The sequence below is a fragment of the Myripristis murdjan genome, chromosome 22 (assembly GCF_902150065.1).
Source record: "Myripristis murdjan chromosome 22, fMyrMur1.1, whole genome shotgun sequence".
NCBI classification, from domain to species: Eukaryota; Metazoa; Chordata; class Actinopteri; order Holocentriformes; family Holocentridae; genus Myripristis; species Myripristis murdjan.
The window spans coordinates 9,382,824-9,410,356 of NC_044001.1; the positions used below are offsets into that span (position 1 = coordinate 9,382,824).

General features: G+C 42.2%; 1 protein-coding gene across 2 annotated transcripts; it reads right to left on the reverse strand.

Annotated features, from left to right (window-relative positions):
- Positions 1-16,405: 16,405 nt before the first annotated feature.
- mbip (MAP3K12 binding inhibitory protein 1) lies at positions 16,406-22,717 on the reverse strand. 2 transcript variants are annotated; one of them, XM_030045309.1, is made up of 9 exons: positions 22,578-22,717; positions 22,050-22,166; positions 21,536-21,772; positions 20,862-20,958; positions 20,373-20,438; positions 19,595-19,753; positions 18,502-18,596; positions 16,817-16,855; positions 16,406-16,675 (listed from the first exon to the last, which is right to left on the reverse strand). In XM_030045309.1, exons 1-9 carry the CDS (start codon positions 22,692-22,694, stop codon positions 16,568-16,570), a joined length of 1,035 nt encoding a protein of 344 aa, XP_029901169.1. In that variant the 5' UTR covers positions 22,695-22,717; the 3' UTR covers positions 16,406-16,567. The 2 variants fall into 2 exon arrangements, with proteins under 2 accessions (XP_029901169.1, XP_029901168.1); XM_030045308.1 differs by having other exon boundaries at positions 18,502-18,599.
- Positions 22,718-27,533: the final 4,816 nt, after the last annotated feature.

The window sequence follows — 27,533 nt, forward strand, 5'->3', positions numbered from 1 at the left end:
CACACACACACACACACACACACACACACACACACACACACACACACAGACTCATCAAAAAGGTATATCAAATAAAAGGTATAGCATAATGGAAATATGATTATTTATCCATCAAAGAACCAGTCCTCTACTAATTTTTTTGTAAACAGAGGAGAGTGCTTGACAAAACCGAATCATTGTATGAGCAATTTTTTCAACTTCCTCCAAAAATATAAAATACAAAAAACAACATTTTTAAAACATTATTAAAAAAATAATTTAGGACTTTTGATGATGAAATGATTTATATAATAATTTGAGCTCCAGTGGACTGCGGATTTGCAGTAAACAATGTTTTTTTCATTAAACCTCCTGGAGATTCACAACGGTCCAAAATCTCGACCTAAACAGATGAGCTAACAAACAGAGTAAACAAAGCACAGACTCGTTCTTAAGGCTTCCTTTAACTTGACTCAACCAGTCCTACTGCTGAACTTTCCTTGGCCTCAACACATTTTCTCTGTTATTCCAGAAGATGGCACAATTGCGTAGGAGCTGATCACAGGCCAGGCATTCATCATGTTGCCATAGATGCATAATAAAAAGCCTGTCACCCCTGGTCTTGTTCATCAGACAGTCATAGAAAACAGTATCTCTGTCTTTGTTCACTGTATGTTAAGAGACCTCTTGACCTCTTGCCCTGAAGACAGTGTTAACGAGTTGCCAAAATGTCATGGTCTTTTTCTCTTGTAAAAATGATTGTTGGGTGAAAAGAAAGACTCGGATGAAGAGTATGTGGTCCTTCCACCGAGTCATATAATTCAAACTCACCAAGGGCAACTCTTTTGTAAATCCTCTCCTCAATCAAGTGTACTTTCCTGTCTTCCCCTTCCTCGTTCTTTTACTCTTTCATTCCCTTTACACCCCACCCCACCCCCCCAACACTGCCACCCACCTACCCATGTCTCTCTTACACACGTACAGGCGCACACACACACACACACACACACACATACAATCACACACATGCGCTTTTCTTCCTCTCCCTCCCTCCTTCGTGGCACTCTTGAGTGACATTGCCAGGTCCTGTTTAGAGTGGCCGCATCAGCCCCAGGAAAAAAAAATAAAAAAGTTTTTTTCCACGCTGCCCTCGACAACTTTAATGCCCGTCAGTTTTAGCAGTTGGTGGATTAAAGGTGACAGCTTTCCAGAAGTACTTTAAGATGTACCTTAATTATAAAAATGATTCCAGAATGATATAACCAGGCCATATAAACACATATTATATCAGCTTATGTTACGTTGGTCTTGAATTTCAACAGTTTCTACAGTCAGTACAAAATTGAGCAAGCCATATATGAATTTTAATACCTTTTTCTCCAAAACAGTGGGCAAACGTCAAACAAATTTTTAAGCCTACACAAATTAGTGGATTAGTGGTCATATTCTGAATAATTTTTCCCTTTACTGAGCAGTCATGGGAAGCTGATCAGGTTTTTTTCCCTTAGCTTTAAACCACAGATTCAGCTTGTGGGATATGCAGATTATTTATTGAAAGTGGCACACTAATTTTTCAGACCACAAAACAGCCACAAGACAGATAAGAAAATGTCCCTCTTTAAATTTCTTTGTGTCCTTGTGAAAAAAAAAAAAAAAGTTTTCCTAGCCTCTTCTCAAAACACACTTAGAAGAAAACATTTTGGCACTGTTATATAAAACATATTCTTGAGGGAACACACTTCCCTCAAGTCCTGCTAACCCTAATTTTCCTTCTTGTATTTTCCTGCCCAATTGCTGGCCCGCTGGATCTCCCGGAGTTCAAGTCCCAGAGACGCCCCTGGTGCTCTTGATGACATGAGTTTAAGAAAAATAGCTGTGGCTAAAAGGCTTGGCAAGGTGTTCTGCATGGGCATCTGAGTGTGTTTGTTTGAGGGGGTGCACTTGACCTCCTCCCTCTCGAGGAGCGATGGAGGAGACAGTGGAGAGCTTCTCAAGGCTGTCAGTCAGACTGCTTCTTGTCAGGCTGCTGCTGCTGCCTGGCCCCGGCTTCCACGCTGCCAGATCTGCACGCAGTCGCACGTAGAAAAGAATGAATATTAAATTGCCGTGCTGGTTTTGCATCTCTCTGTTTTTACAGATTTGGATTAAGGGCTTTTTGGACTCAATATTTTCCTTTGCTTTAACTCTGTGTACCGAGTTAAGTGCCTTAAAATGTGTTAAATATACCTTAGGAAATTTTTACTTTAGCTTGAAATAATAATAAAAAAACTATTATTATTATTATTTTTATTTGTAGGAATGCAAAGATGAAATCTATCTCATTGACTTTTTTCCTCTTTACTATAAGAGGAGAGAAGAGAAAAGGTCCTGACTTACATCTGAACAGATTTTCTTGGTTTCGGGCGATTATGTGATGCATCTTTTGCAAAAGGCAAAAACAAAATCAGATGTTTACAAAAGGCGCTGTTTATCTCTGTGGGGGCTGTGTGATGTTCTTGACCTGTGACCGTGTTGCGTAGTCACAAAATGTCAGCTTCTGTGTTTCAGATGGTGACATGTACACACTCACCTTGAGTGACAAAACAACAGTCTGCATTGTCCTGAGATGTATTCAGGCACACCAGAGACTGGATTTATTTTGCCAGTGGAATGAACAACGGCAGGTTTTTGTACACACCAAGGGATTTTCAAGATATTAAGTCTTAAAGCCTTCACGTCATACAGCATGAAACTAAGACAAGCTTTTAAATTTGCATGTTTTATCTGCTTAAATAACCACTCTCCCATTGCATCTGATTTATCAATGTCAGATAGAAAATCATGATTCCAAGGTCAAAATATGTTGATCATCTTCATAGTGAGCCTTCAGCATAGAGAGTAACTACGTCACTGTCATGACCGCCACCATCTCAAAACTTTGGGTTCTGCCTCTAACTTGGTTTTGTTTTCTCCGGTCCCTCATCACTGTCACGATGACAGTGCTGATTGCGATTTGTATTTTCAAAGCCGGGGCGGGAAAGAGTGTGGGTGTTCAGGGGGTGTAGGTGTTTTTGTAGCAGAAAAAGACAATACAATTAAATGATTAATGCACAGCAGGGCCACCGACAATTAAAACTATTATAGAAATTAAAATGGCATTATGTCACAGTGGAAAGCTGATGATACCCGTGCCGTCTTTTTAAAAGCAATTTTCATAATTCCAATAATTGAAATTACGGCATATTCATTCATTTACTGGGTGAGGAGGGCTAAGAGCGGCTACTAATGAAATGCAATCATTAGCATCCAAACAAAGTAATTGGGTAGTCCTTTATCCTTGGAGATAGGTGATAAGGCACAATCACCCCCATCACCCCCCTCCATCAAAATGCAAAAGCAAGTAATTAAAGCACAGACAAAGATGAGCCCAGCGCTGCGCACCTCTGAAAACAGCACTGATTGCCTTGATTAGAGACCTTACTGTACCCTCTGATTTTGTTTATGGATACTTTGACATTCTTGGGGGAATTGTGGGGGTAGGGGGGTTGATGGGTGGGGGTTATGAGTCTGTGTCGAGAATGGCTAGCAAACTCTGGCAAGATGGGAAATTCTTCAAATTTGAATAATGTTGAGCACATATTGGGGTGCATCTCAGGATGCTGGTATCAATGTGAAGTTGACTCCCACCACTTGTCTACCAGTAGTCCATAAAGCTTGTGAATGCATTATAAGGACTGGACTGAAGATGTTAGAATCCAGATGGGTTGAATGCTACAGTCCACATTCGACATTGTTACTTAAGGGTCTGCTTTTCGCAGCAACTATGCTCAAAGTCATACTGCCACTGTTCCATTCAGCTCAGTCATATATTAGCTCTTTGTACATACTTGAGTTAATGGAAAATAGTTCTGTGTGTGACAATTACCAAGCTGCTCCTGAGGACAGAGCAGCAAGAAAAGGGAGGATGGGTGTAGGTGGAGAGGTGGGCTTGAGAAGAAGAGAGAGGTTGAAGTGAGAGGAAGATGGGCGCATGAAGAGTCTTGAGAAAAAGAGCTCCTTCTCGCTCTTTTCTCTAGAAGGGATACTATTCTCTCCAACTCTCTCCCTCTTTGGCTCTCTCTCTCCTCTTCCTTGGCTACCTCCCTTGCGGAGTTCAGACTGCTTCTTCCCAGTAATGCCCCCCTCCCCCCCTCAACGCTGCCATCCTTGGAGAGCATCATTAGGCCCTCCTGCAGGGAAGTCAAGAATATAATGCGTGAGGGGCCACCTACTAAAAAAGAGCCCAGTGGAACCTTTTCTCCTTGTGCCATCCCCTCATTAACACCCTCCTCTGCTCCCGCTTCCACACCTACAACTTCAATCTCACCTCTTCCTCTGCTCCCCTGTTCATCTTCAGCGCAAGGTACTTTGTGTATCTACCCCCTGAGGGCCAGGGAGCTAGGGAGCCTTTTTTTGCTGGTGGGACAGGGAGTTGACATGGCCGCCCCCCAGCCTCCCCACTCCCTGCCTCCACCTCCACTGAGATGGACTGATGAGAGGATAACAAAAGGACCTGGAGGGGAAAAGAAACTCCTCTTCTTATAGCCTTGGCCCTGAAGCTCACCATTCCATTTTGCAGCCTGTGAAAGTAAGGCTTTTCATCTCAAAAGATCAACACATTTCTCTCCTGCAGGCACCTACACCATTTCTCTCTGCCATTTTCTCCCTCTCGCCTCTTTCTATATGCCTCTCTCTTTCTTACTCCTTGGCAAATGGGAAAACTGTCCTTGGCTGGATTCTGTTTTTCAAAGGAATCAATTCTCCTTTGTACACACTTGATCTGACCCTGTGACAGGCATTAAGTGTGTCTTCTGCCTGATACAGAGGGCTCGTGCTCTGTGTGCTGATGGACACAGCCCATTATCACACACAAGCATGCACTCACACCCCCCACCCCCACCCCCCCACACACACACTTACTCATACACATACACACACACAGTGTGTATTTGTTCCCATGTGCATGCATGTAGACACATGCCCGCACAGGATCATGCACGAAGGCATAAACTCAAGCATGTATATGTACAGGTGCAAACATCTCACATACACACACACAAACACACAACACACTTGCTCCTCAGCACCATGCTGCTGATTACATGGCAGCTGCTTCTGCAAAGTTCACCCTTCTGCCAAAGTGTCCTACAGCAAGGCTCCAAACCCCATCTGCTCAAGAATGGCGCACTGCAGTTAACCTGTGCTCTGCAGGGATATGTTGCAGCCTTCGTGTGTATGAATCTAGCAGAGATGCACAAAACGACAAATTCCAATTCCCATCTGCAAAACAGCCAATAAACTTCTTTTTCTTCAACTCCCAGTTATGAAAAGCCGTAAAAGTTTGAAAAAGTACATGTGCAGTCACTCTGAATCAAAATAATTCATCAAACTCTAATGCGACCAAACGACTGCCAGAAGTTTCCATTGTGAAGATCACAATTAACTTGACTCGAGGAAAGCTGTTCCCTCTGTGTGTGCTGATTTCAGACCACACGAACACAGATCTCCATCACTTATTTCAGTCCTCATTCGTCCTCTACCTGTCTTTCTCAATACTCTTTAATTGTCTGTGATTTTCTCTTGTTGGTGTGTCTCACAGCTGATACAAAAACCTACAAAGTCTTGAAAAGGCAAAAAATGAAAAAGGGAGGGAGAGAAAGGAGAAAGGGAAGATGGAAGAATGCGTTTGATTAGCACAAGTTTTCTGTTCATGGCAGACCGTCTGAGAGCCATGGGGCCATTGTGTTCCTCGTGCTTGTGTGAATGTTACAGTGAACGGAGAGGCTAAAAAAAAGGAGAGACATGGAAACATGCACACTGACATTTCTTAATCAAATATGGCAATCAGGGGGCCAACCAACAGCATGCCATTTGCAATCCCTTTTAATTCATAATCAAAAGCTGAGCAAATGAGGGAGAAATTGAGAAAGAGAGAGAGAGAAATGAAGAAGAAAGAGAGAGAGAGGGAGGGAGAGAGAGAGAGAGAGAGAGAGAGAGAGAGAGAGAGAGAGAGAAATGCAGGTCATTACATCTCTTTTTACTGGCCCGATGAGAGCAATGTAGAATTAATCAGAGGCCATTAGGCTGTATTTACTTTCCACTGCAGGGGCTCGGATCTCTCTCTCTCTCTCTCTCTCTCTCACTCTCTCTCTCTCTGTCTCTGGATACAACCCTGGTATGATCCTACACCCCCACCCCCCCACCACCACCTCTCTATAATGGAACATGGAGCAGGGATAAGAATAAGGGTATAACGAGAACGATCTCTGGATATGAGTGTAAGTGTACGTGCATTGGTGTGTGCATGTGAGTGTGCGAGTTTGTGTGTATCCCTGGCTGTACAGTACATTGCGTCAGGTGGGTGTTGTATGTGCTGAGGACCCAAGTGCTGGGGAGAAGAGCTGGAGAGATGCTCTTAAATCAGAGTGTGTAATCCCCTGTGGGGTCAGCCCTCGGCCTCTGATGTTGACTCACAGCTCGGGCTATCACACATCTCCCTCTCCTAATGCACCGCTGCCATTATTCAGCCATGTCCTGGTGGTGCCAAAATCTCTATAATGGACCTGGTATCCCCAGAAGCATCTTGGCACTAAGTTAGTGCAACTGTAAGCTAATGGAGATTAAGATCCTCTCTCTGTTTAGATGTATTTGTGAAAACATACCTGGTAAAAACATAAAAATATAGCATCTTTCCCCTTGCAGCATGTGCACAGGGGTTTCCTGTTGTTTTGCCACGTGATGGCTGATATTTTGCAACCTCACGGCCAGCTTTCAGTGGCCACTGAGGTTATTTCGGCTGGTGAGACGGCACTTCAAAGCTCCTGGCACCGGCTGACCACGCCATTACAGCACAAACCTCTTTAAACAACTGATAGTGAGACAAAAGAGGCTGTGGCATACTTTCTGTGGGCGATATGAGCAAACAGTTAATGACGTTTACTTAAGATTACCAGGTCTCACCACCAAAGGGGTCTGTCTTGGAAAGAAAAAGAGCCTGCAGAGAGGAGAAAGAAGGAAAAGAACAAAAGGAGGCAATTCAACTCTTTAGTCATTTAGGCTACATTGTTGTTTGTCTGTTTGTTGGGTGTGCCAGAGGAGTGGAGGAATGCTGGGTTTGAGAAGTGAATCATTCGCCTGGGCCTTGAATGACACAGGCAACTCTACATGGCACACAAAGACGCGTAAAAACATTTCATGAATAAACAGCTAATTTAAGCAGAATTCTCCCAGGCAGCATCGTCTTGTCAGGAAATTCAATAAGTGTGAGTTGTTTTTCATAAATAGGAAGCGCACGGCATTGTGGATCATCATGGGTGCTTGATAAAATTTGCCTTTTGACTCAGAAGTAAAAGCAAAATACAGGTGAAAGTCTTGTGCTGCGAGCAAGACAAGTGCTGATTTCTGACTACAAAAAAAGGAAATCGATTTCCATAGCGGTATTCAGTGTTACTCTCCAGGAGTCGTATCTGTGCGGTGTGGAGGCTTTTCAATTTTTCCTCGGCCTCTTAGGAGCTGCCATCTTACTCAAGTGCCAAGTGAGTAAGTAAGGGGAAGAGGTCATATTGGACAACACATGAGGAGACCCCTCTGTGGTGTCAGAGAGAGGCTGAGCAACTAGCCAACTGGAGACATACAATACATGCTGTATTTACTAGAGGAATCCTGGCACTTGATGCATTCCCAACACAAAGAATTCATCTTTGTATGTTATCACTTGTGTCCAAGGTTCCCCTCTTTAAGTTAAGTGCAAGTGTGCTGTATAGTTGCATGGTGGGTGTATTGGTATTCTGTATCTCTGTTTCATGTTTGCCAGAACTGGAATGAAATCAGTTCCAAAGGGTTTAAAGCATTGTAAAGGCAGTGCATCGTGTGTTTCATATATTTTTTTTTATATGAAACAAATTAAAAATTACAGAGAAGTGGTGTATGAAAGCAGCTTCTTATGCCAGATGCCAAATCTCTGAGATGTATACTGTATAAGAAACAGTCCTTACCTTAGCTCAGGCAGGGTGTGTATGTCAGGCAGGGTGTGTATGTCAAATAGTTGGGTCTGCACTGTGCACTGAATCTTCCACACCTTGAGTGCAGAAGTTTGCTTTCTACCTTGCCTCCTTCCCCCACAACAAGCAGAGAGCCAGACGACTGTCTCCGCTGCACAGACACGACTAAAGGAGCAGCGCTGTAAATGGATCCCTGAGAACTGCAGCTGATTCATCCTGGAACGTGTAATTTTCTCATTTTGCACACAAGCGTTTGGCCCTACACCAATTAGCACAGGGCCCTGACCTCAGATGTCTGCACCAAGAGATATGGTGGTGAATGATGCACCACGTGGCACACCTCAATCAGCCACTCGCACCCTCTTCCTTTTTTTACAGCGATCAAATCATCGCCATATACATAATTCATACACCTCAGATGGAATTGGAGGTTTATTATAACCCCTCTCTAGCACTGAGAGTATGATTATATGTCAGCCTCAACTTTACTTTATAAACATAGGATGATGGTCTGTTTTTTCTTTCTATCTACATATCATCTTTCAAGAACCCTTCTGTTACACTGTATCAGTATCCATTGTCATAATAAATTAGCTTTTTTCCATTTTCCAATATTAAGAGAAATTCTCATGCATAGCCAAGTTTGAATTTCATTGTAAATTACGGATCAGTAATCTTTGAGACTAATAGTCAGCTTTGCAAAATAGTAATGATTCCAATCTCAACCCCTGTTTTATTTTACCAGTTTACTGGTACTGTGTGAAAACCCATCATCTAATGTTTTTCTTCTCATACACCCTACACATCTGCTATCATGCATAAATGCAGAAAGCATCTTTTACTATTTAACTGGCCATGTCATAGACATGTTATGCAATACCAAGTCTCACCATAGGGGGGTAGGGTCATACCAAAGTGTTAGCGATGTCACCCATGCCCTCTCAACATGAGAGAGCCATGAATGTCAACCAGGGTGTAATAGGCATGGGGGGTAAGTATGATGGTAAGATCAGATGAAACTTTAATGATTTTTGCTGGGAAATTTGACTTGGAATTATTTCTTCATACTCAGGTACAAACTATGATGGAAACCAGTTTGCAGAAGAAAATGAGTTAGAACTCCTTTTAAAGATGATTGCTTTCTTTACTTGAAATCTCAAGGTTGCAACATTGTAAGTCCATGGAATATTAATAATAAATTGACAGTCTAACAGACTTTAAATGAACAGACATTACTGCACCATAACCTACATTATATGAACTTTACTTGATTTTTCAGTTACTCTTGTGCTCATTTTGCAGTGGTAATCCAAATTTAGAAGACTGAGGCTACATTTGATTCTTCTTCCTGTGCATTTATTTTTAATTAACTTCACGCCACTTGCTTCATGCTTATGATGTATATGCTTACATGTCTGATGTCTTAGTGTATGCATGTGCATGCATGTGCATGCATGCTGGCATGTTTGCATGTATGTGTGTGTGTCTGTGTGCATGTGTATATGTGTATGCATGTGCATATGTGTGTAAGTGTGCAGCATGCACATGTCTCTCCTCCTCAACGTCGTCGTCTGTGCACCCCACCGGGCAGCTCTTGGCCTCCTCCTTTCATTGCTAAGAAACCATCCATTCTGTGTGAGTAATCAGAGCTGTGCCTCCAGGAGCCCAGCCAAGCCTCTCATCCTTGGGCTGCTCAAGAGCTGCTTTAATTAACCATCATACCACAGATGGGATCGATTTTTTCCCCACCCCCTCTTTCTCGCTCTTTCTCTATGCCTCCCTCTCTCTCCTTGCCTCTCTCTCTCTCCTCCTCTCTCTCTTCCATCTCTGCTGCTTCTTTCCTGCACCCTTCTCTCCCATACACAAGCCCCATAATTGCACTGGAACAGTGCCAGCCGCCAGTCGGGCCCCAGACTGCAGGCCTCTCCTCTCTCTCCCTCTGTTCTCCTCCTCAGCCCCTGGCTTCACCTGCTCAATACCTTATTAGTGTCAGGATCTGTAGAGAGCCATTGCGGATTAACTAAAGAGATGTGAGATTGATTTCTGCCCCTGCAGATAAAATTGAAGTTTTCTCCGTGTGTGTGCATGAGCGTGCATGTATGTGTGTCAAAGAGGGAGAGAGAGGAAGAGAGAGAGAGAGAGAGAGAGAGAGAGAGAGAGAGAGAGAGAGAGAGAGAGAGAAGGAAAGAAAGAAAGAAAGAAAGAAAGAAAGAGTGAGAGAGAAAGAAGAAAGGAAAGGAAAGAAAGAAAAAAAGAAAAAGAAAGAAAGAAAGAAAGATAAGGAGCTGAGGTTTGTTGGAAAAACAGTAAAAAGATAGAGAAACAGTGAGAGTCTGTGACTTTTAGAATATAACCATACCGGAATGTATGCATGTGCACATGCAGGTTGTGGGTGTTTGTGCATTCCTTTTCTCTAGTATGTACGAGGGTTTTTGAAATGAGGGTTTGCTAATTAGCTATCGGAAAACCCACTTGAGCCTCTGTCTCTCTCACAACAAATTAATCCCCCCCTTGCTTTACCTTCATTGGTTTTCTTGTGGTGCTATGTAGGCACTAGACAGACCCGTATCCCTCTGTGTTACACTGTATTCTGGAGAGGTCCTCCATCCATAAACATGAACACACACACACACATGGTCAAGCACTTGCACACACTCTCACGCGCACCCCCACACACCAAGCATCACCACAGCTCTGCAACTCCAATCTGAGATTCTAATCTGCCAGAGTAATAGTCCCAAGAAATGACCTGTTCGTGAAAATAGCCCCCTATTGATTATTCATGGTGCTTGCATGGCTCCGGCACGGCTATATGTGTGTCAACGAGTTCACTGAGGCAGCCAATTGGGTGAGAGATTAACATCTATTTCAGAGATAGGTGAATTTGTTGTGGAGCGGAGGAAAGGGGGGTGCATGGGGAGTTGGAGGAGGCTGTGGGTATGGGTGGGGGTGGGGAGTGGAGTGAGGTGGAGGGTTGTCTCCTCAGGATTGTGCTGTAATCACAGGCCTCCGTCTGCATGGCACATCTCAAGAGTGGTGTCAGCTGGGCTCTCTTCTGTTTGCTAATAGCAGGGGGTCAGGCCTCTCTCACAAAGAGGTGCGTTTGATCCCCAGGTATGGGACACGGAGGGAAAGAGGTGACGCTACTGAATACTAACAGGGTGAGCTACAGGGCTGCTTATTTTTCATCTTCTGTACGTGTGTGTGTGCATGTTTGACACCCTAATAGTTGTTCTGTTTTGTAGGCACACTGCTGAATTGCTTGCAGTGTTTTTACAATTGAAAAACGTGCTACCTTTTTTGCATGCATAATTTGACTAAAGGCCTAAAAATCAGAAACTATAATAACAATGATGATTAGGACATAAAACAAAGACCCTTCCAACTAGCACTGAGGAGCCAAAGAAACTTTCTGAGCAAATATGCCCTGTTTGTGCTGTGTGATGGCAGGTGCATTGCCTTTGTCTTTGTGTTACAGCTGCTGATTTGTAGTGTTGCGTTTATGCCTTGTATAGCAGCCGTTTGGTGGTTGTGTAGTAGTTCACAGGTCCCAGGGCCCAGCTGCCAGAGTGAGGCAGAAGAGTCAGACGTCATTGTGGTGTGATTTCCTCCTCTCCTTGCAGATGGAGTGTTTTTGTCAGAGCGAGGGCCACTGTGATTGCCTCTTCGCCACCGGTGTCAGCCCAGGATAATACTGCAGCCGTCCCCCCAGGAACAAAACAGGATCAGCGCAATCCAATTTCTTTTTCTCCACCAAAATAGAATAATTTCAAAGAGACAATCCCTGGTAGCCTCCAAAGCCCAGGAAAAATCAAAAGACAACCATTATGGCAAAAATTGTGAAAGAGGTGTTCCACCTTTCCCCTTGGCTCTGCCAAATACGGTGCCCAGGCCTAACTAACAACCAGAGCCACAGATGGACAATGAAAGTGGATTGAAGAGCAAGGCTAGCAATCTCACAAAACAGAGCACTAAAGTGATACATGAAAGATGCATGCACAGAGATTGCAGATGAAGAAACAGTGTAGTTCCCAGTATTGCCCCTCCCATCAGGTGCTACAGTCAGATGTTTACATTTAAGTACGTTGGTTTTATCTATGACTCTATACATCTGCAGCGATCTGAGTTCTATGGCAACCTGCCCTTTACAATCTTAATGACACTTCAGCAAAGTGTGGTGGCTGAGAGAGGGCGGGAGTCGGGAGGCTTTCCCTCAGAAAGAGCTGAGAGCATCTTATCGGGAAAAGGGGCTAAGAGTGTTGTTGTGATGCCTGACTCCATATTCTTGGGTCATAGATATTCAAGAACTGCACCTCCCTTTCCATTTTCTCTTCCTGTTGCCATGACACATCAGTCAGGGCAAGGAGTCCTATAGTCAGCCACCTGCATGTGAATATTCGTGCAGAGAAAGTGGTGTGAGGGCGGTCGAGCTTGGCTTGATGGGTAGTAAAGATGGAGGAAGTAATGCGGGAGGAGGAGCATGAAACCTGTCCTTGTGCTACCTCTTGCTGTGAGGCCAAACCAGTCCCGCGTAACCTTGGGTGACTGCAAATTAACAGCCTAATGAGGATGAAGTTGAACAAATGGCATGTCAATGGGTAACGGTTTCACACATGATCAAAATAGACTTCATCTACGCCGCACTTTTCTGTGCCTCTGTGAGATATAATTGCCGACAAGTTTGTCGAGAACTTGCTGTGGCACATCACATGATATGTGAAGTTCTGCTATGCACAGGTGCTTGAAGGACAATAACGGAGTAGCAGTCTATTATTGTACAGTGTGAATGAATGAAGAGTGATTGAGTGCAGTACTCCACACCACCTATATACAGCAGAAGTATTGCAACGTGAGGGCCAGAGGAAGAGAGGGTGAGAGAGCTCTAGAGGCCTAAATGAGGTGAGGGGAAGTGGAAGTGTCCAGTAGGGGGTATGGTGCTGTGGGAAGAGAGGGGGGAAGGAGGGCTTGCTTTAAGCTGCGCCTGGGCCAATGCATGAGGGTTTGGGGCTAAGTGTCTCATCAGCATCCAGCTCAGGTGCTGCCAGGGCCCACGCACTAACTATGCCCTGACTTGATTGTAATTGCCTGAATTCAACTCCCGCTGCTCCCTCCTGGCAATATCACAGGCACATTTAACTCCAGAGAGCCTGGGGACCGTGCAGCAGGGCCACAGAGAGCAGCTGACGGCCTCTTGTTGAAGTCTGTGGGCTGCAGGGGGATCCTCTCTTGTTCTGTCTGCTTTCTGAGGGAGGGTCACAGGTGCACCCTCCCAGCCCCTCCACCCCTGGGTGTTTGTGAACATGAAACAAGTGTGACAGCATCGGTTATACTCTGGCAGTGATGGCATGAGCATGGCGTAGGCATTTGCCGGGTTCACTTTAATGACACCTTACTGGAAAATGAATCTTAAGTTAAACTGTAATTAACGAAAAGTTCATCTGAAGAAATGAACTTTTCTTAATTGAAATTTTGTTGCTGCATCAAAGCCATAAGTTATTTTGTAACATTATCCAAGGTATGCCACGTGTTTCTTTAACATCATCTTTAAAATAGTACAACAGTAGAATAAAGAATAAATTCAAATGCGCGTGCTGGCCCTTGTCAGCCTGTGTTTGTCATGTCAAATTCAAACACAAAATATACGCTTGATTGATGCATGTTTTGTTTGATTTTCCACACCTACTTCTAAGAAACACATTTATGAAAATGATTGTTATGCTGTAGTTCCGATAATGTTTTGGGTTGAAAATTGCCCAATCCCACATTCAAAAGTGGAACACCATGCTCCACAGGCCTAAAATAATTCAGCGAGCAACCTGAGACCACCATCGGCAACTGTACAGTAAGTGCATTGAGCCTGTGTTTTTGCCCCTGCAATGCATATGAATTTGGTGCCAAGTCTGTAGTTACAGAACGTTCAAGTTCCCTACATTTAAGTTCTGATCATCTTTTGTTTGTGCTGTTTGTGATTGACAAGGGCATGAATGGAATAGTTCCTTCTTACACCACCGAAAGCCCTTATTCAAAAACAAGATAAAAATTACAAGTAGAAGAATTGAGTGCAGTCATATGTAATCTATGTTTCCCAATAGACTGGCTTTGGAAGCTGCAGCAGGGTTAACTTAAAAACTTAGCCTGTGGCGCTCCTCATCCTGTGATAATAGGCTTGTCTGTAATGACGAACAGGCTTGTAGCCAACAGGTGGTCTCTTTAAAAGACCGGAGCCACAGCACTCAGGATGGAGGAAAAAAAAACTGCCATGGCAAAATGTGTCAGAATCTAATGTTCTGCAGAGTGAAAAGCCTGTTTTCTGTCTTTTGTTCCCAGCTAGAGATTCAGCCTTGTTCCTCATTGTTCGGGGCACAAACGAGCAACAGTCTTTTTTGACATGGAGCCACAGATGAATTAAGACTGGAGCTGACTAGTCACAGGAAAGAGCTTTCTTTTTGGAGGGCCTGGAGCCCATTAAGAGTTTGTGAGATATGAATGGATATGAATCCTCTCCTTTGACCCCCACCATAAAATGCAATGGGACCCCTACATGACAAGGAACACCTCTCCTGTCTTTTTAGTGAGGTTCCCAAGCACATTACAAGAAATCAGGCAGGGGGAAGATTGATCGACAGGCAGGGAGTATATAGAGTCAACGTGGAAGTGGCTCTTTGTTAATCTGAAAGGGTACACTGTGCCCACCCAACCTTAGAGTAATAACCACTGACACTATTGTTGACATACTGACTTTGTATTCTTGAACTTAAATCTGTGTGGTAGAAAATGAGTAATAACACAGCTATTATACACCGGGAAGAACTCAATTATTGAGCTGTAAGACTTCATATTTTAGTTGCATGGGGACATGCATCCAGCACCTTCACTGCAGGAAGCCGCGCACATAATGACATTGTGCTCATGGCATAAAATAGACAGGATAAAGATAATGAGATATTTAGTGAGCCACACTTCATACAGACGCTAGTCAGCCTGCTCAGCTCAATGGGCAGATGATGGGTGGATCCCAGCAAACCGTGCCTCGAAAATACAGCCTTTTGTCCACCTCCATAATCCATTTGTTACACTCAGACCAATTTGTTCTCATTAACCCTCATAAGGGGACCGTGTCTGAGACAAAAGCTCCCGGGGAACAATAAGCACCCCCTTTTCACATCGCCACGGCTCAAGTGCTCCCCTTCCCAGCGCATTGTGGCCGTTGTTGCCCAGAGGGTTCCAGTCTATGAGCAAGAGAAGGACAGAGAAGAACAAGTGAGGTACACCTGAAAGGGGGAAAAAAAAGAAAAAGTTTTCCTCTTTTGGCGTTAAGAATGGAATATCTTCCGAAAATACAATGCGACGTCTTCCATTGTTAGTCAGGTCACTCAATCAATTACTTTTGAAATAAATCTTGACATGAAATACAAAGAGCTGTGCTGAAGAAAAGGGAGTTACAGTAATTCGTAGGTGTGAGAAAGTTACATTTCTTACGTTTCTGATATACTGACACACCTGTTGCAAAACGCCTTTTATCATTTTATGCATTATTCTTTAATAAGCATTCATTATATTTCAAAAATACATTTTGATAAAGGTAATTACCTTAAATTTATCACTTGATGTTCTAAATTATAATCTGTAATAGATTGGTCAAATTACTAAACCTTTTTATTCTTTTTTGGTTTTTTCCAACATATCAATTTATAAAGGTCAATGTCCTTTTTTTCATTTTGGTGTCATTTGTCAAACTACTCCTGTACTTCTGTAATAGTACCATAGGTTTACACATAACAGATAAAACTGATGGGGTCTTTTATATTCAGGATTCAAGGATTTTCTCACAAGCTTAATTACTCCAGACTTGATATAATTTATAAATCATTTGCTCAGTCTAGCTCTAAGTAAAAGCCTTTTATAAACACATCGCAGTGTCTACCACAGCGCGCAATCCCATTTAATGCTGGTTTGTTGGGTCTCCGATATGTTTTCCAAACAGACTTTCAGTAATCAGGTCATTTGTTATAATGACAACCATTAGGGGTGATCATTCTCACACAGCAGTAAGGCAGACAAATCAGGTGCTCTCTCTGACTCACCTCAATTACAGACACCACACAGACAAACACACACAGACACACATATACACACACATACACATTAAAAACAAACTTTGATAGACTTAAACAATAAGGGCCAAAATGTCTAAATTGTGTCAATTCAACCCCTCTCAGTTCTAATATTTTTTTAAGTCATGGTTCAGATTATTGCAAATGGTCCCTACAGTCATGTGGAAAATGCCCTACCTAAACCCTGATCACTGGATTTTCTACCAATAAAAAGAGTAATTGACTGCAATCAGTTTGTAAATTGTGGTTAACACTTGACATGTTAAGTGCATGAATAAAATCACAGGTCAAAAGTTTAAGGAAAGAAAAAATACTTTTATTTACAAAGCAATCATATTTCACTGAACTACAAAGACAAACGCAGAGGAATGGGTGCTAACGAACAGTACGGGGATTGAAAAAGGAAGCAATGTTGTGTTTGGACAACAGCAGCGGATGTAGTGTGTTTGAGTGCGGTTAGAGCGGACACTCTGTTCCATATCCGGGCCCGAATTCGTTCACCCTCTTCAGCAGGGCTGCTTTCACTGCGCTGATCTTCCCATCCAGCTCTGTCAGACTGCAGGCCTGAAGGACACAGTGACACCAAAACACACTCAGTCGCATTAATCGGTTGCTCTGGCCAGGCACACACAAACTTAAACATGCGTTACACTGCACTCGTGGATGAAGTACAGTGACGGCGTGCGCATGGGGAACACTACTAACCTGATTAGCGGATGCCTTTGGTCGCTTGTGCAGATAATTCTACAAAAAAAAGCACAGGAACACACATTAGGCATTCATCATTTTTGACAATAACACAACAACAGAAGAACATACAGAAACGTCTTTTCCTCTCCCTTCCATTCTTGGTGCTTTAATTAACCTGGACGAGTGAAAATAAGGTCCACACAATGTAGAGAAAAGTATATAATATGTTAAAAATCATGCCTGGTTTTCACAAAGACAATTTAATGTAATAACAAATGCTTCAGATGAGTGTAATCTTACTCCAACTGATGAGAGAATACGCTAGTGTTTACAAGAATTTTTTTTAAAAAAAGGAGGAAAAGGATTTTAATAAGCAAATCACTAGGAGTATATTATGGAGAGAAGCAGGCACTTGCTGAACACGACATGGGAAATATGTATTTTTACTCAACAATAATAGAGGGGAGCAGAGGTTTCTCCACTGAGACCTAGCTTTCACCTTCAAGTCATACAACCTCATGGATTCCTTTATTTTCAAGCTGCTCTATAATTAGTTAAGGAGCCACTTTGGTATTTAGTGTTAAAATGTTGTTCCTGATACCGTGGGCCAACTGTGTGTGTACAGCTCTTCAGCAAACACCAAACTATTTTCAGAAATTGCAAAAAAAGTGGTACTCTGAATATAAAAGACCCCATCAGTTTATTCAAAGACACTCGACTTCTCCTGCTCTGCTCATACAAACATGCAGTGAGTCAAAAGCAGATGGAGAGCAGCATACTCATAGAAGCAGCATGCTGTGCTTAGAAATACCAGTGTGAAGAGACATGCAGCATCTCAAGCACACTTACGCAGATAACTAAACACATGCTGGACAGACTGCTCAAGACGGGAAATTAGTCTCCAGTCTGTGCTACGCTCCTGCAGTCTTTGGGCTGAATATAAAGCCCAATGAATCACATACTACAATCTTCTGAGTACGCATAATTTGAAATAATTGAAATATCTGACAACAGATACTGCATTTTTGACTCAAATCCATTTATGGCAAATAGAGAAAAATGTTTGACTGAAAGTGTAGTCAAACATGAAGAGAAACAATCATGAACACCCACAAACTTCTCTCAGTAAGTGGGCTTCATTTTGCCATAAGCTGCTCAGACCTTACCAACAGCTAACCTTTATTCTACATGCTAATTTGGGCATCATACAAATACAAGCTCCAACTGATGGAGAGCAACTCACACTGACTAACTCTACTCTCTGAGTGTTTTTTTTTAATCATGATAGTACAAAGACCATTATCCAGACAATATTTTTTGACTGTCCACCACTAGAAGCCCCCCTGTTTATCCACTACTGGTTTCGAAGGCATGTTTCCCCATTCTGAATGCTTTTATCTGAGCTTTGATATAACATGTAGACCACTATTGTTTGACATAAGATGTACATGTTTACATATGGCAGCTAAACACAAAGTTCATTCATATGCCAGGACTTTTAAAAGGTGCTTTTGCATTTAAAATAGCACTGTACATTACATAAAAAAGCTTGGTATCTAAGGAGAGAAAGCATTTTCCATTATGCTGTGTGACTCTGAGTGTCGTACTTTTCAGGACCATTATAGGAAATATAATTAAACTCTGACTCAAATAATCAAGAGGCAGTTCTCATGTATCCAAATGAAAGCCACAAGACTTACTGTGGACTGAAAATATTCTGGCGAAAGTCCCTCCAACTCCAGGATGCGATCTTCCAGCTTTTTCAGCCTCTGGTAAACACTCAGTGGGACCGGACCTGCTAACAAACACAGCACTCGGTCAGCAAGAGGAATACAGGCAATGTTATATTAGTAACTCATGCAGGGCCAATATAGTAAATCTCCTTAAGGAATGACTTAATATTGGTATTTTAGGCTAAGGAGTGCGAGCAATGTAGTGTAAAACTAAAAGAAAACTTAATTACTATAAATGATGCAGTTAAATTGTAATAATTTCAAATAATATTCACATTTTATCGACACCAACAAACTGTCAGCACTATCCTAATACTAATACTCATATTCAAATGGTATTATTTTACATTAAGAGGATGTCACAAAATACACAACCATCTGACACATTACAAGAGCACACAAATTACAAGCTTGTGTTTAGAAGCTGTTTCTTATTAAAAATGATAAGGTGGTATTACTTACATTGAAAGGTTTTATTTCTCCTTGAGTTTAATTTAAAATACACTTGTGGACAGTGTTGCACTGGAGTTGAAATTTTGAATTCAACTTTTAAAAAGTGCCTGAAATAGTTTGGAAATGGCTTTCATACATGTATATAACATCTCATATCTAGCAAAGCACAACAATGCTTTATCCCTAAGAGCTCAAAGCTTTCCTGGTTGAGTAATCAATAGTATTTGGTAAGGGTGAATGATACATACACAGACACATCATCTGTATCAGCCAATAAAGGCCTTAAAATGAAATATCGGTATCAGCCCAAAATGAAAATTTCTGCCGAGATCACCCTTTATGCCAAAATGCTTGGCACTCCAGTGAATGTGTACATGTTGAAAATCAGTGTATTTCAAGTCTGCATCTGCCAGTGGGCCGTCAAGATAAGAGTAAACATAATAATATGTTAATTCCACTACAGGAGAAACTTGTGTGGAAAAAATTTGTGCATATAATCGGTATCGACATCAGCAATCGGCCATAAGCATATCAAATATAGACAAAAAAAAAAAATATATATATATATATATATATATTTATAAACGATTGCAGATTTCTTCCTCACCAGTTGAGAGGTTTAAGTGAGTCTCGATGTTGTGAAGACGTTCCTCTATGACTGGATTTCCACACTCCCTGGCCACCGAACCCCTCTGCTGCTCGCCAGCCTCTCCCTGGCCTCCTCCACCTCGGGTCTGTGGCCCGTAAGTGTTTACCACCCGGGTAACTGCCCAGCCAAGGCACAAAACACGCAGCAGAAGCCATAAGCAAATATTAACAACACGGCCGTGCAGCAGGCATGCAGATACTTCAAGGGGATCCTACGAGATGGTGCTGTTTTGGTTATTTTTGTGAGGCGGTTTGGTTCAGATCTTAATATTGCATTTATAATACTGCATTACACTGTTTCCTTTGCACTGTTTTGTTTTGTATTGTCTGTGCAGCACTCAATTAACTCTTGTTTCTAACAGACAATGACCCAAACAAGGAGGCTTTTTGTTTTCCCTGTGCACTTATGTAACATGGAAAGACAATAAAGTTGAATAACACTGAATTAAACTAAAAACTAGAACTTGTGATTCTTCAAAAAAAGAAAAGGGAAAGAAGAAAGGGAAAAAAACACAGCTATGAATGTAACTGAGGTGACAACGATGTAACTGCTCCGGTGGTAACAAAGCTTACATGATCGTGAATTTTTATGATGCTTGGTCCTCTGAAACCCTTTCCAAACCTAACTCATCATTTCAAAAATACATGGTTGTAATCCTAAAAATAAGGCTGACTTTTATTTATTTAGTTATTATTCCAATTATGTTAACATTTCAAGCCATAAATCAGTTTCTTACCTTTCACATGACTTTTAAATCCTGGGTAAGGAGTGAACACTGCATCTGTTCTGGCACAGCTGTTTTCTACAGTGGAGAGAATTACCATTGATAAATTTGCGGAGCTAAAAAACACATCCTTACCGCTACATTTATTCAATGGAAGTTGATTTACAATATAAATTTAATAATTGGAAACTAATTTACCAGATGAGGAGTGAAAGGTATTTGAACATTGTACATGCTGCCCAATAAAGTTGCCTGCTTGAATGTCCTGATTTCTATTACTGTTCTTTCACTCAGGCTTTGAATTAAAAAAGGCCCTCTGTCTCATGTTTTTCTGGACCAAGCTGGTTTTATTTTGAGGCCGAGTGTGTTAGCTACTTCAGCTCCACTCTTGGAGCAGTTCAGCCTGACCTCTCGCCTGTGGAAATCAGCTCTCTCCCAAACATTGGCAATCTGTGTGCAGGCTCCCTCTCCACCCTGCCCCCACCTCGCTCCCATTCTCACCCTGATTGCAGTCGATCACGTTGCAAAACTCCCGCACATTGTTTTCATTGATCTCCATCTGCTTGCGCTCCATAAATGCAGATATTCTTCGGTCAATCTGGGGTTGGAACACAGAGAGAACACAGATGATGATACATGGTGGATTGATGAGCTATTGATAGGTATTGATACAATGTCCCTCCTTTTTTTCATCTGTTTAATGCTAATGATCAGGGACAAAGAAGGTGCTGCAATTTACATTACAGCACATGGAAGGGGGAATGGAGGAGGAAAATATTACAGGTAGCCAAAAAAGTTGAATTGCTCGCCATCATCAAATGATGAAGTATGAATACTGTTTGCTTGGCTACCAAAATAAATGCACAACAGAATGGGCCCTCTCGTCCTTCATCCACATGCAATCTCAAAGTAATGAGCATCCACTTCATAATCCATCAAGGACCTGGCCCTCTCTCAAAGCCCTCCAGCAGTGTGGTCTGTTTTACCCAACCACAGCACTGAAGGACCCCTTATTCTCTGCTAAACTCAGCTTATCAGGTCTCCATCAAGCATTTGCTTCACTGCATCGCTTCATGCGCACATCCTCAGGAGCAATTACTTATGATTATTCATTTGCTTGACAGAAAGCAAAGAGGGCTCTAAAAATGTCACCGCCTGAACAGCTGCCTGCCCACCTCTGACTTCCCGGCTCTGATTTGCACAATGAGGTCATCAGGCTGCGACTTGCTCTCTTCAGCCTCAGAGATGCCTCTGCTAGAGGTGGTGGGACAGTGCTCAGACGGCGTGGGTGCCTGCTCTTTGAGTAAAGCTGAAACGGCAGCATCGTCCTGGTGTCCTCCCGATGTGTTGTCCTTTACGGATGAGGACTGGTTTCCAGCATCCACCAGTGTCTTGAGGCTTTCTGAAACGGCCTTCAGAAACAAATCAAACCCTTACATCGCTTTACAAGGGGCAGAAGGGAGATCCTCTCCAAGCACACACATACACAAACATACCATTCTGGCAACTAACTAATTATAATCCTTATTCTCTGAGAATACTGTGTAATCTTACATAATTATATATTGTGTATCAATGGAAGCAGGTGCACAAAAACATGCATTTGTCGTCTGTACCATAAAAATCAGATTCATAGACTGGTATGGCATTACCTATTGTCTAATTCGCTGTGTGGGGGCCCCGCATTACCTGTAATTTGGCGATGTGCTGCTGCAGGCAGCTGTAAACATGAGCAGCTGAGGATGATGGCAAATCCACCGCGTCGATGTTGACCTCAAGTTTCAGCGCAGCATCACCTAATTTCAGCTTTAATTTTGAAAAACGCAAACAAAACAACATGTTTAAGTGATTTCTGAGTTTCAGTGCGGCGTGGACATGAAGCACAGGCTACGGTGGGTGATGATTTGTCTTTTTGTTTATGAGGTAAACTTGCCCTGCATTAATGCATGTGGAGCTGCAGGATGTTTGGGCTCTTTGCAGTGAACATGTAGTCGTTTTCGAGCCCCCGGACACAAACCGTGAGCAGCTACTTTGTTGCAATTTGCTGCTCAACCGCTGAATGTGGTGAAACAATGTAACCGTTTCCAGGGAGAATGGCGACAGCGGTGCAGGGAAGCCATGCTACCGCGGCCGGTTGCTAAAAACAATAGCATGTAGCGGCATGGACTCATATGAGAGGTGTCCGGAGCTACAGGGGGGGACACAGCGCACACCAACCTCTTCCTCGAAGTCCGCCAGCAGCTTCAGAATCACACACACGCAGTCCGTACAGCTGGTGCTTTTACCGGACTCATTAGGAGGAGCGCTTCCACCGGGCTTCATTTTCTCCGCCATTGCATTTCCGCATCTGCAAAATACTGCTCCCTGATTGGTTAGAACGCGGTGGAGCGTAGTAGATGAGCACGAGGCGGCACACGCACGCGCACGCAAACTCTCTCCCTCTCACACACTCACACACGCTCAGATTTCTGAAAGCGGTCGATTTTCACATCACTGGACTTTGCAGGAAGGGTGGCTGCACGAATAGAGTAGCATGCAAAGATTATTTTGCAATAATTATGTTAATAATTACATGGAAGAGTTTGATTATTAATTTATTCAGATAATCAGGATGACGACTTTGGCCAAAATAAGCATGCAGGTGATGCAGATTTCCGGAAAAAGAGAGTCTTGTGCAACATGAAGTGTTAATACATCCTCACAGTACAAATGGCTCCTATTACACATCAGAATAGCCTTTCAGCAACTGGAGGAGTACAAGGTGAAAGTTGTTGCAAGAAGGGAATAATCTTTTGGCAAATGAGGTGACAAAAGTGTATATATGCTTTTGTGCAAGATCACAATATGTGCCTATCACACAGATATCGAAAACCTTACTTATGTCTTCAATCCAATATGTTGCATGTTTAGGATTTTCATCCAAATTACATTTGCGATCAAATGCAGTAAGACGTGGCTTCCTGTGAGACTGGACTGGGCACAAGTATGAGGTTTATAGCTACATTTAACTGTATTCTCCATCATTTACTTCGAGGAACAAACAGGAGAAAGAACGGTCACTCAATTATAAGAACATTGTCCCTCAAACCACGGTGGGGGTGTGTGGCAGGGTATTAGGATGGGAACCTGGCCACAATGGCGTATTTTTCTGCGTTGAGTGACTGTGGGAAAATCTCCCTCCTCTATTCAGACATTTTTCCCTTCTTTTCATATAATGAGGAGAGAGACTGATGAAGGCAAAAACAGAAAAAGAACAATTACAGGCAACGAGAAAGCACAACCACTCAGAGCTGAACTCAATAATGCTCTCTAGAAGGGTTAATCATTTTAGGAAGGGGTTTGAAGACAAGCCTTTTAGTTTAATTCATCTTTGGGGTGATATTTTTTTCCCTGCAGCAGGAAGGGAACTGTAACACTTGACATGGTTTGACATGCTGAGCCATTGCTGAATGTTCCCACACAGCGAGGAGCTGAGAAATTATAAACTGCTCATTTAATTTGCCTGACTGCATGCACAAGAGCTGTAATTAATTTTTTTCTTTAAACTGCCAGCAACTATGATTCAAGGTGCTCAGATCTGACCAAATGAAGACTGGAATTATTATGTTCAACTTGACTTGAATTAACTAAATAAATAAATAAAAAACAAAACTGACATATCAACATATTGAAAGTTATTTTACGTGTGTATGTGTGTGTTCTTATAAACAAATCTTTGGGTTTAAATATTTGAAAAGACAGTATGCATAATAGTTTTGCCCAATGATGTGAGAAATCCTTGATGCTTCATTACTGAACCTTAAAATTTCAAGGAAAACTTTTTTATGCTATATATTTTGCATCTACCCATATGTGTTAACACAGATAACTGCAAATCAGCTTTATTTTAATGGGAAAAAAGAGAAAAATAATCACAATTTACGACCGTGTATTTTTGAAAATATATAATGCATTTTGAACGGGTCTCACAGACAAACAACATAAACAATGCAAAAATGGCACATAAAGTATACCTTTATTTGCATGCAGGTTATGTTAGATATATTCAGTGGAGCTTGGCGGGCAGAGGGAGTTTGTGTTACGTAGGAAACAAGGCGCTGGTGTTGGTGGAGGGAAGGGACTGAAGAGGGATTGTTGCTGCCTCTTGCCTCAGTCACATCAGCCACCTGCAGGAAAGTAAAAGGGTTCGCTTTTGAGCCTGTCTGCTCCACAGAGGCAGATGATGTTGACAGAGCATGAGACAGAGTAAAGGATAGACGGCAGGGTCAGGAGAAAGAGAGCAAAATGTAAAGAGGTGAGTGGATTGCAGAGGGAAGTTTTTTTTTTTGGCATTTTATTGAGAGGGGAATAATAAAATGTATTTCTTTTCTCTATAGGCTCAGACAACATGCCCCATGGCTATAAATATTTCTTTTAATAAACTCTCTGCTTTGAAATTATCCTGCGTTACTAAAGAATGAGCAATAAAATGTGTGTGTGTGTGTGCGCGTGTGTGTGTATATGTGTGTGTGCATCAGGCCTTGAATTTGTGTTGTTTTGTGCTCCTCAATAGGAATTAACAGGAAATCAATGGTGGTGAAAACCGATCTATTCTGTTTTTAGGAAGAAAACCACTTACTTACCTGAAGCATTAAACCATCGCCAAGACTGATGTGAAACTATGCAAAAATGCCTGATTATTTCATTTACTTTATTGTTCAGTTGTAAAGAACAAAACACTGAGCGAGGCTGGAAAGAAAGCACCTCCTCGTTGCCTATCAAACCCAGTGGGTTAATGTGACAGGCGACATTCCAGCGCACTGCAGCCTCCCTTAAAATTTAGTCACAAGGGGTAGGCAGGCAGGTTATTGCTTTAAACCACTTCCAACTGTGGAGAGCATTAATGATATGGGCAGAGGGCTGAGGATCCTCATAAAGTTATTAACCAGCTTTTACGGCTGCACATGGCTGTTCCTGCCACATTTCCAATCAGCATGAGCAAGATGCAAGACCACCAGTAACACTCCAACTCTTCCATGTTCAATCGCACGCCACTTAATTCAGATTCTCTTACAACACATGGAGAGATTCAAGAGGTCTTTTACCTGACCGGCACACACATGTTTTTCCCTCAGATGGCTTTTGCTTGCACACAGTATCTGTACATGTCTGCCTTTGTCTGTCTGGAAACTTTTTGCGTGTCATACCTGACCAACATCACATCACAAAACATATGACCAAAATCACATTGCAAAATGGCTGTAATTCTGATGAGATAACACAAATCTGGACTCGTACCTGCTGGAAGGAAAGAGCACGTCACTGGTACCAAGTCAGAGCTCCTAAGTTGTGCTCTCTGCAGCTGTGGCAGTAACCTGGGGAGCCTAAATGACAGAAGTGAAGTGCAGTGAGTCAGAGTGCTCCAATCACTCTGTAGTCTTCCCCTGAGAGGCTGCATGTTGATAGTTCCCTTGTTATTACATCCTCACAACTATGGGGACTCTGCCGTCTGCCAGCACCAGACACTGATGAAGACATGAGATATTTATTATTGATAATGACAAATAACTGATAAATGAAAGTGATGCTGTTGTCAGGGATCTCAGTCCTCTCTGAACAGCAGCACCTCCACCATTAACAGGGAGTAGCTGTATTAGAAGGACTGAAAGCACTTGTGTGTAAAAGTAAGCCTGAGTAAGTAAATATGTCGTATATGGGTAACAAACCCCCAATGCATTTTTATTAATGTGATTTATACTCAATAATAACTGTTTTTGAATAGTGGTTGTCATATTTCTAGCCATTTTCCTTTGAATATTTTCAGCATTTCACCCATTTGTCAGGCAGTATAACTTATCTCTGCCTCTAATACTGTCTCTCAGTGGCCCTGGATGTGAATCTTGCTGTAATATTCCCCCCTCATTTCATGACACCCTCCCTGCCCCCACCTTCAGACGGCTGCACCTGTCACCTGGGGGCCTATGCCTACATTCAGGATCAATTTACATAACCTCATTTAGCAGTTCACAAATCAGAGCCATTAAGAGCTGCTAACAGGAACCAAGGGTTCTAATTTAGCCTGCCTTTCACAGTGGGAAAATTGTTCGGCTCAGGCCTACAAATAAAGACTCAGGTCTTGGCTTTGATTGTTGATTGTGATGGTAAATGTACAGATGATTAGAACAGATTTCCCCCCTATATTGATTTCCTGCCAAAACACAGCAGGCACTGGTCCTGCACTGGGAAACCACTGGAAAGGAAGTGAGGGCAAAGAGAGTTTGTTGCAAACACGGATATGTATAAGCATATTAAGGTATTTGCTAAATCCAGTGAAATGTAATAGTTATGAAACATCCTGGGGTTTTGAAATATTAAATAAAAACTGACAAGTGTTCTAACATCTATTCATAATTTATGGTCAACTGGTCTGTTTTATTTCCTGTATATATTATGCAAATTATCTACTTTATCAATCCAAACACCAAATAAATTCTGACACACAAAGGAATAATGTCTACAGAAATTATGAATAAATGATGAATTCAATAGAACAATTTATTTACAGCAATTTAACACACTATACTGTTTTTTTCCCATCTGCTATGCGCATTAGAGCCCAATACATATTCGTCAAATAAAAACCATACAATTGTGCATGGTTTGCTTAAGCCTTAAATGCTTTTATTTACATTTGTGTAGCACTATGACAGTAGCAAACAAATTCAGAGTGCCATGAATAGCTGAAGTCAAGAGCTGAAAAATTATTTTCAATCTGCATTCAATTTGGCAAAGATGGGGCTCATAGAATAAAGAGGCTGATTCAAATTTCCACTTGTTCACCACTAAACTTGGAGGTATCGCACTGTGAATGTGTGCTTTTAGGGGGCATTTTGGGGAGCACATTTAATTAATCAACAAATCAGGGCTCTTCTCACTTGCCTTCCTAGACGCATATGTTTGCACTTCAGGCTGTAGGATAAGGAGGAGGCTCTGCATGAGATGCATCTAGCTGCCTACAGATTTAGTCTACTGCTGATGCAAAATGTGATTACATAACACCAGCCATCAGCAGGCAAATGAGAACAGAATTAACAATAGAAAAAAAAAAAAAATCCAAGGTTTATGAGATATGCACTGAAAGACCCAGACACATGCACTGACCGTATAAAAGCTCAGGGTCAAGTCACACAAAGT

Coding starts and splice junctions, on each gene's coding strand:
- mbip (XM_030045308.1), bottom strand. CDS start 22,694: ATGGCGGAGAAAATGAAGCCCGGTGGAAGCGCTCCTCCTAATGAGTCC. Junction 22,167..22,577: donor TGGCGGACTTCGAGGAAGAG/GTTGGTGTGCGC, acceptor TCAAAATTAAAG/CTGAAATTAGGTGATGCTGC. Junction 20,959..21,535: donor TCAGAGCCGGGAAGTCAGAG/GTGGGCAGGCAG, acceptor TTCCAACCCCAG/ATTGACCGAAGAATATCTGC.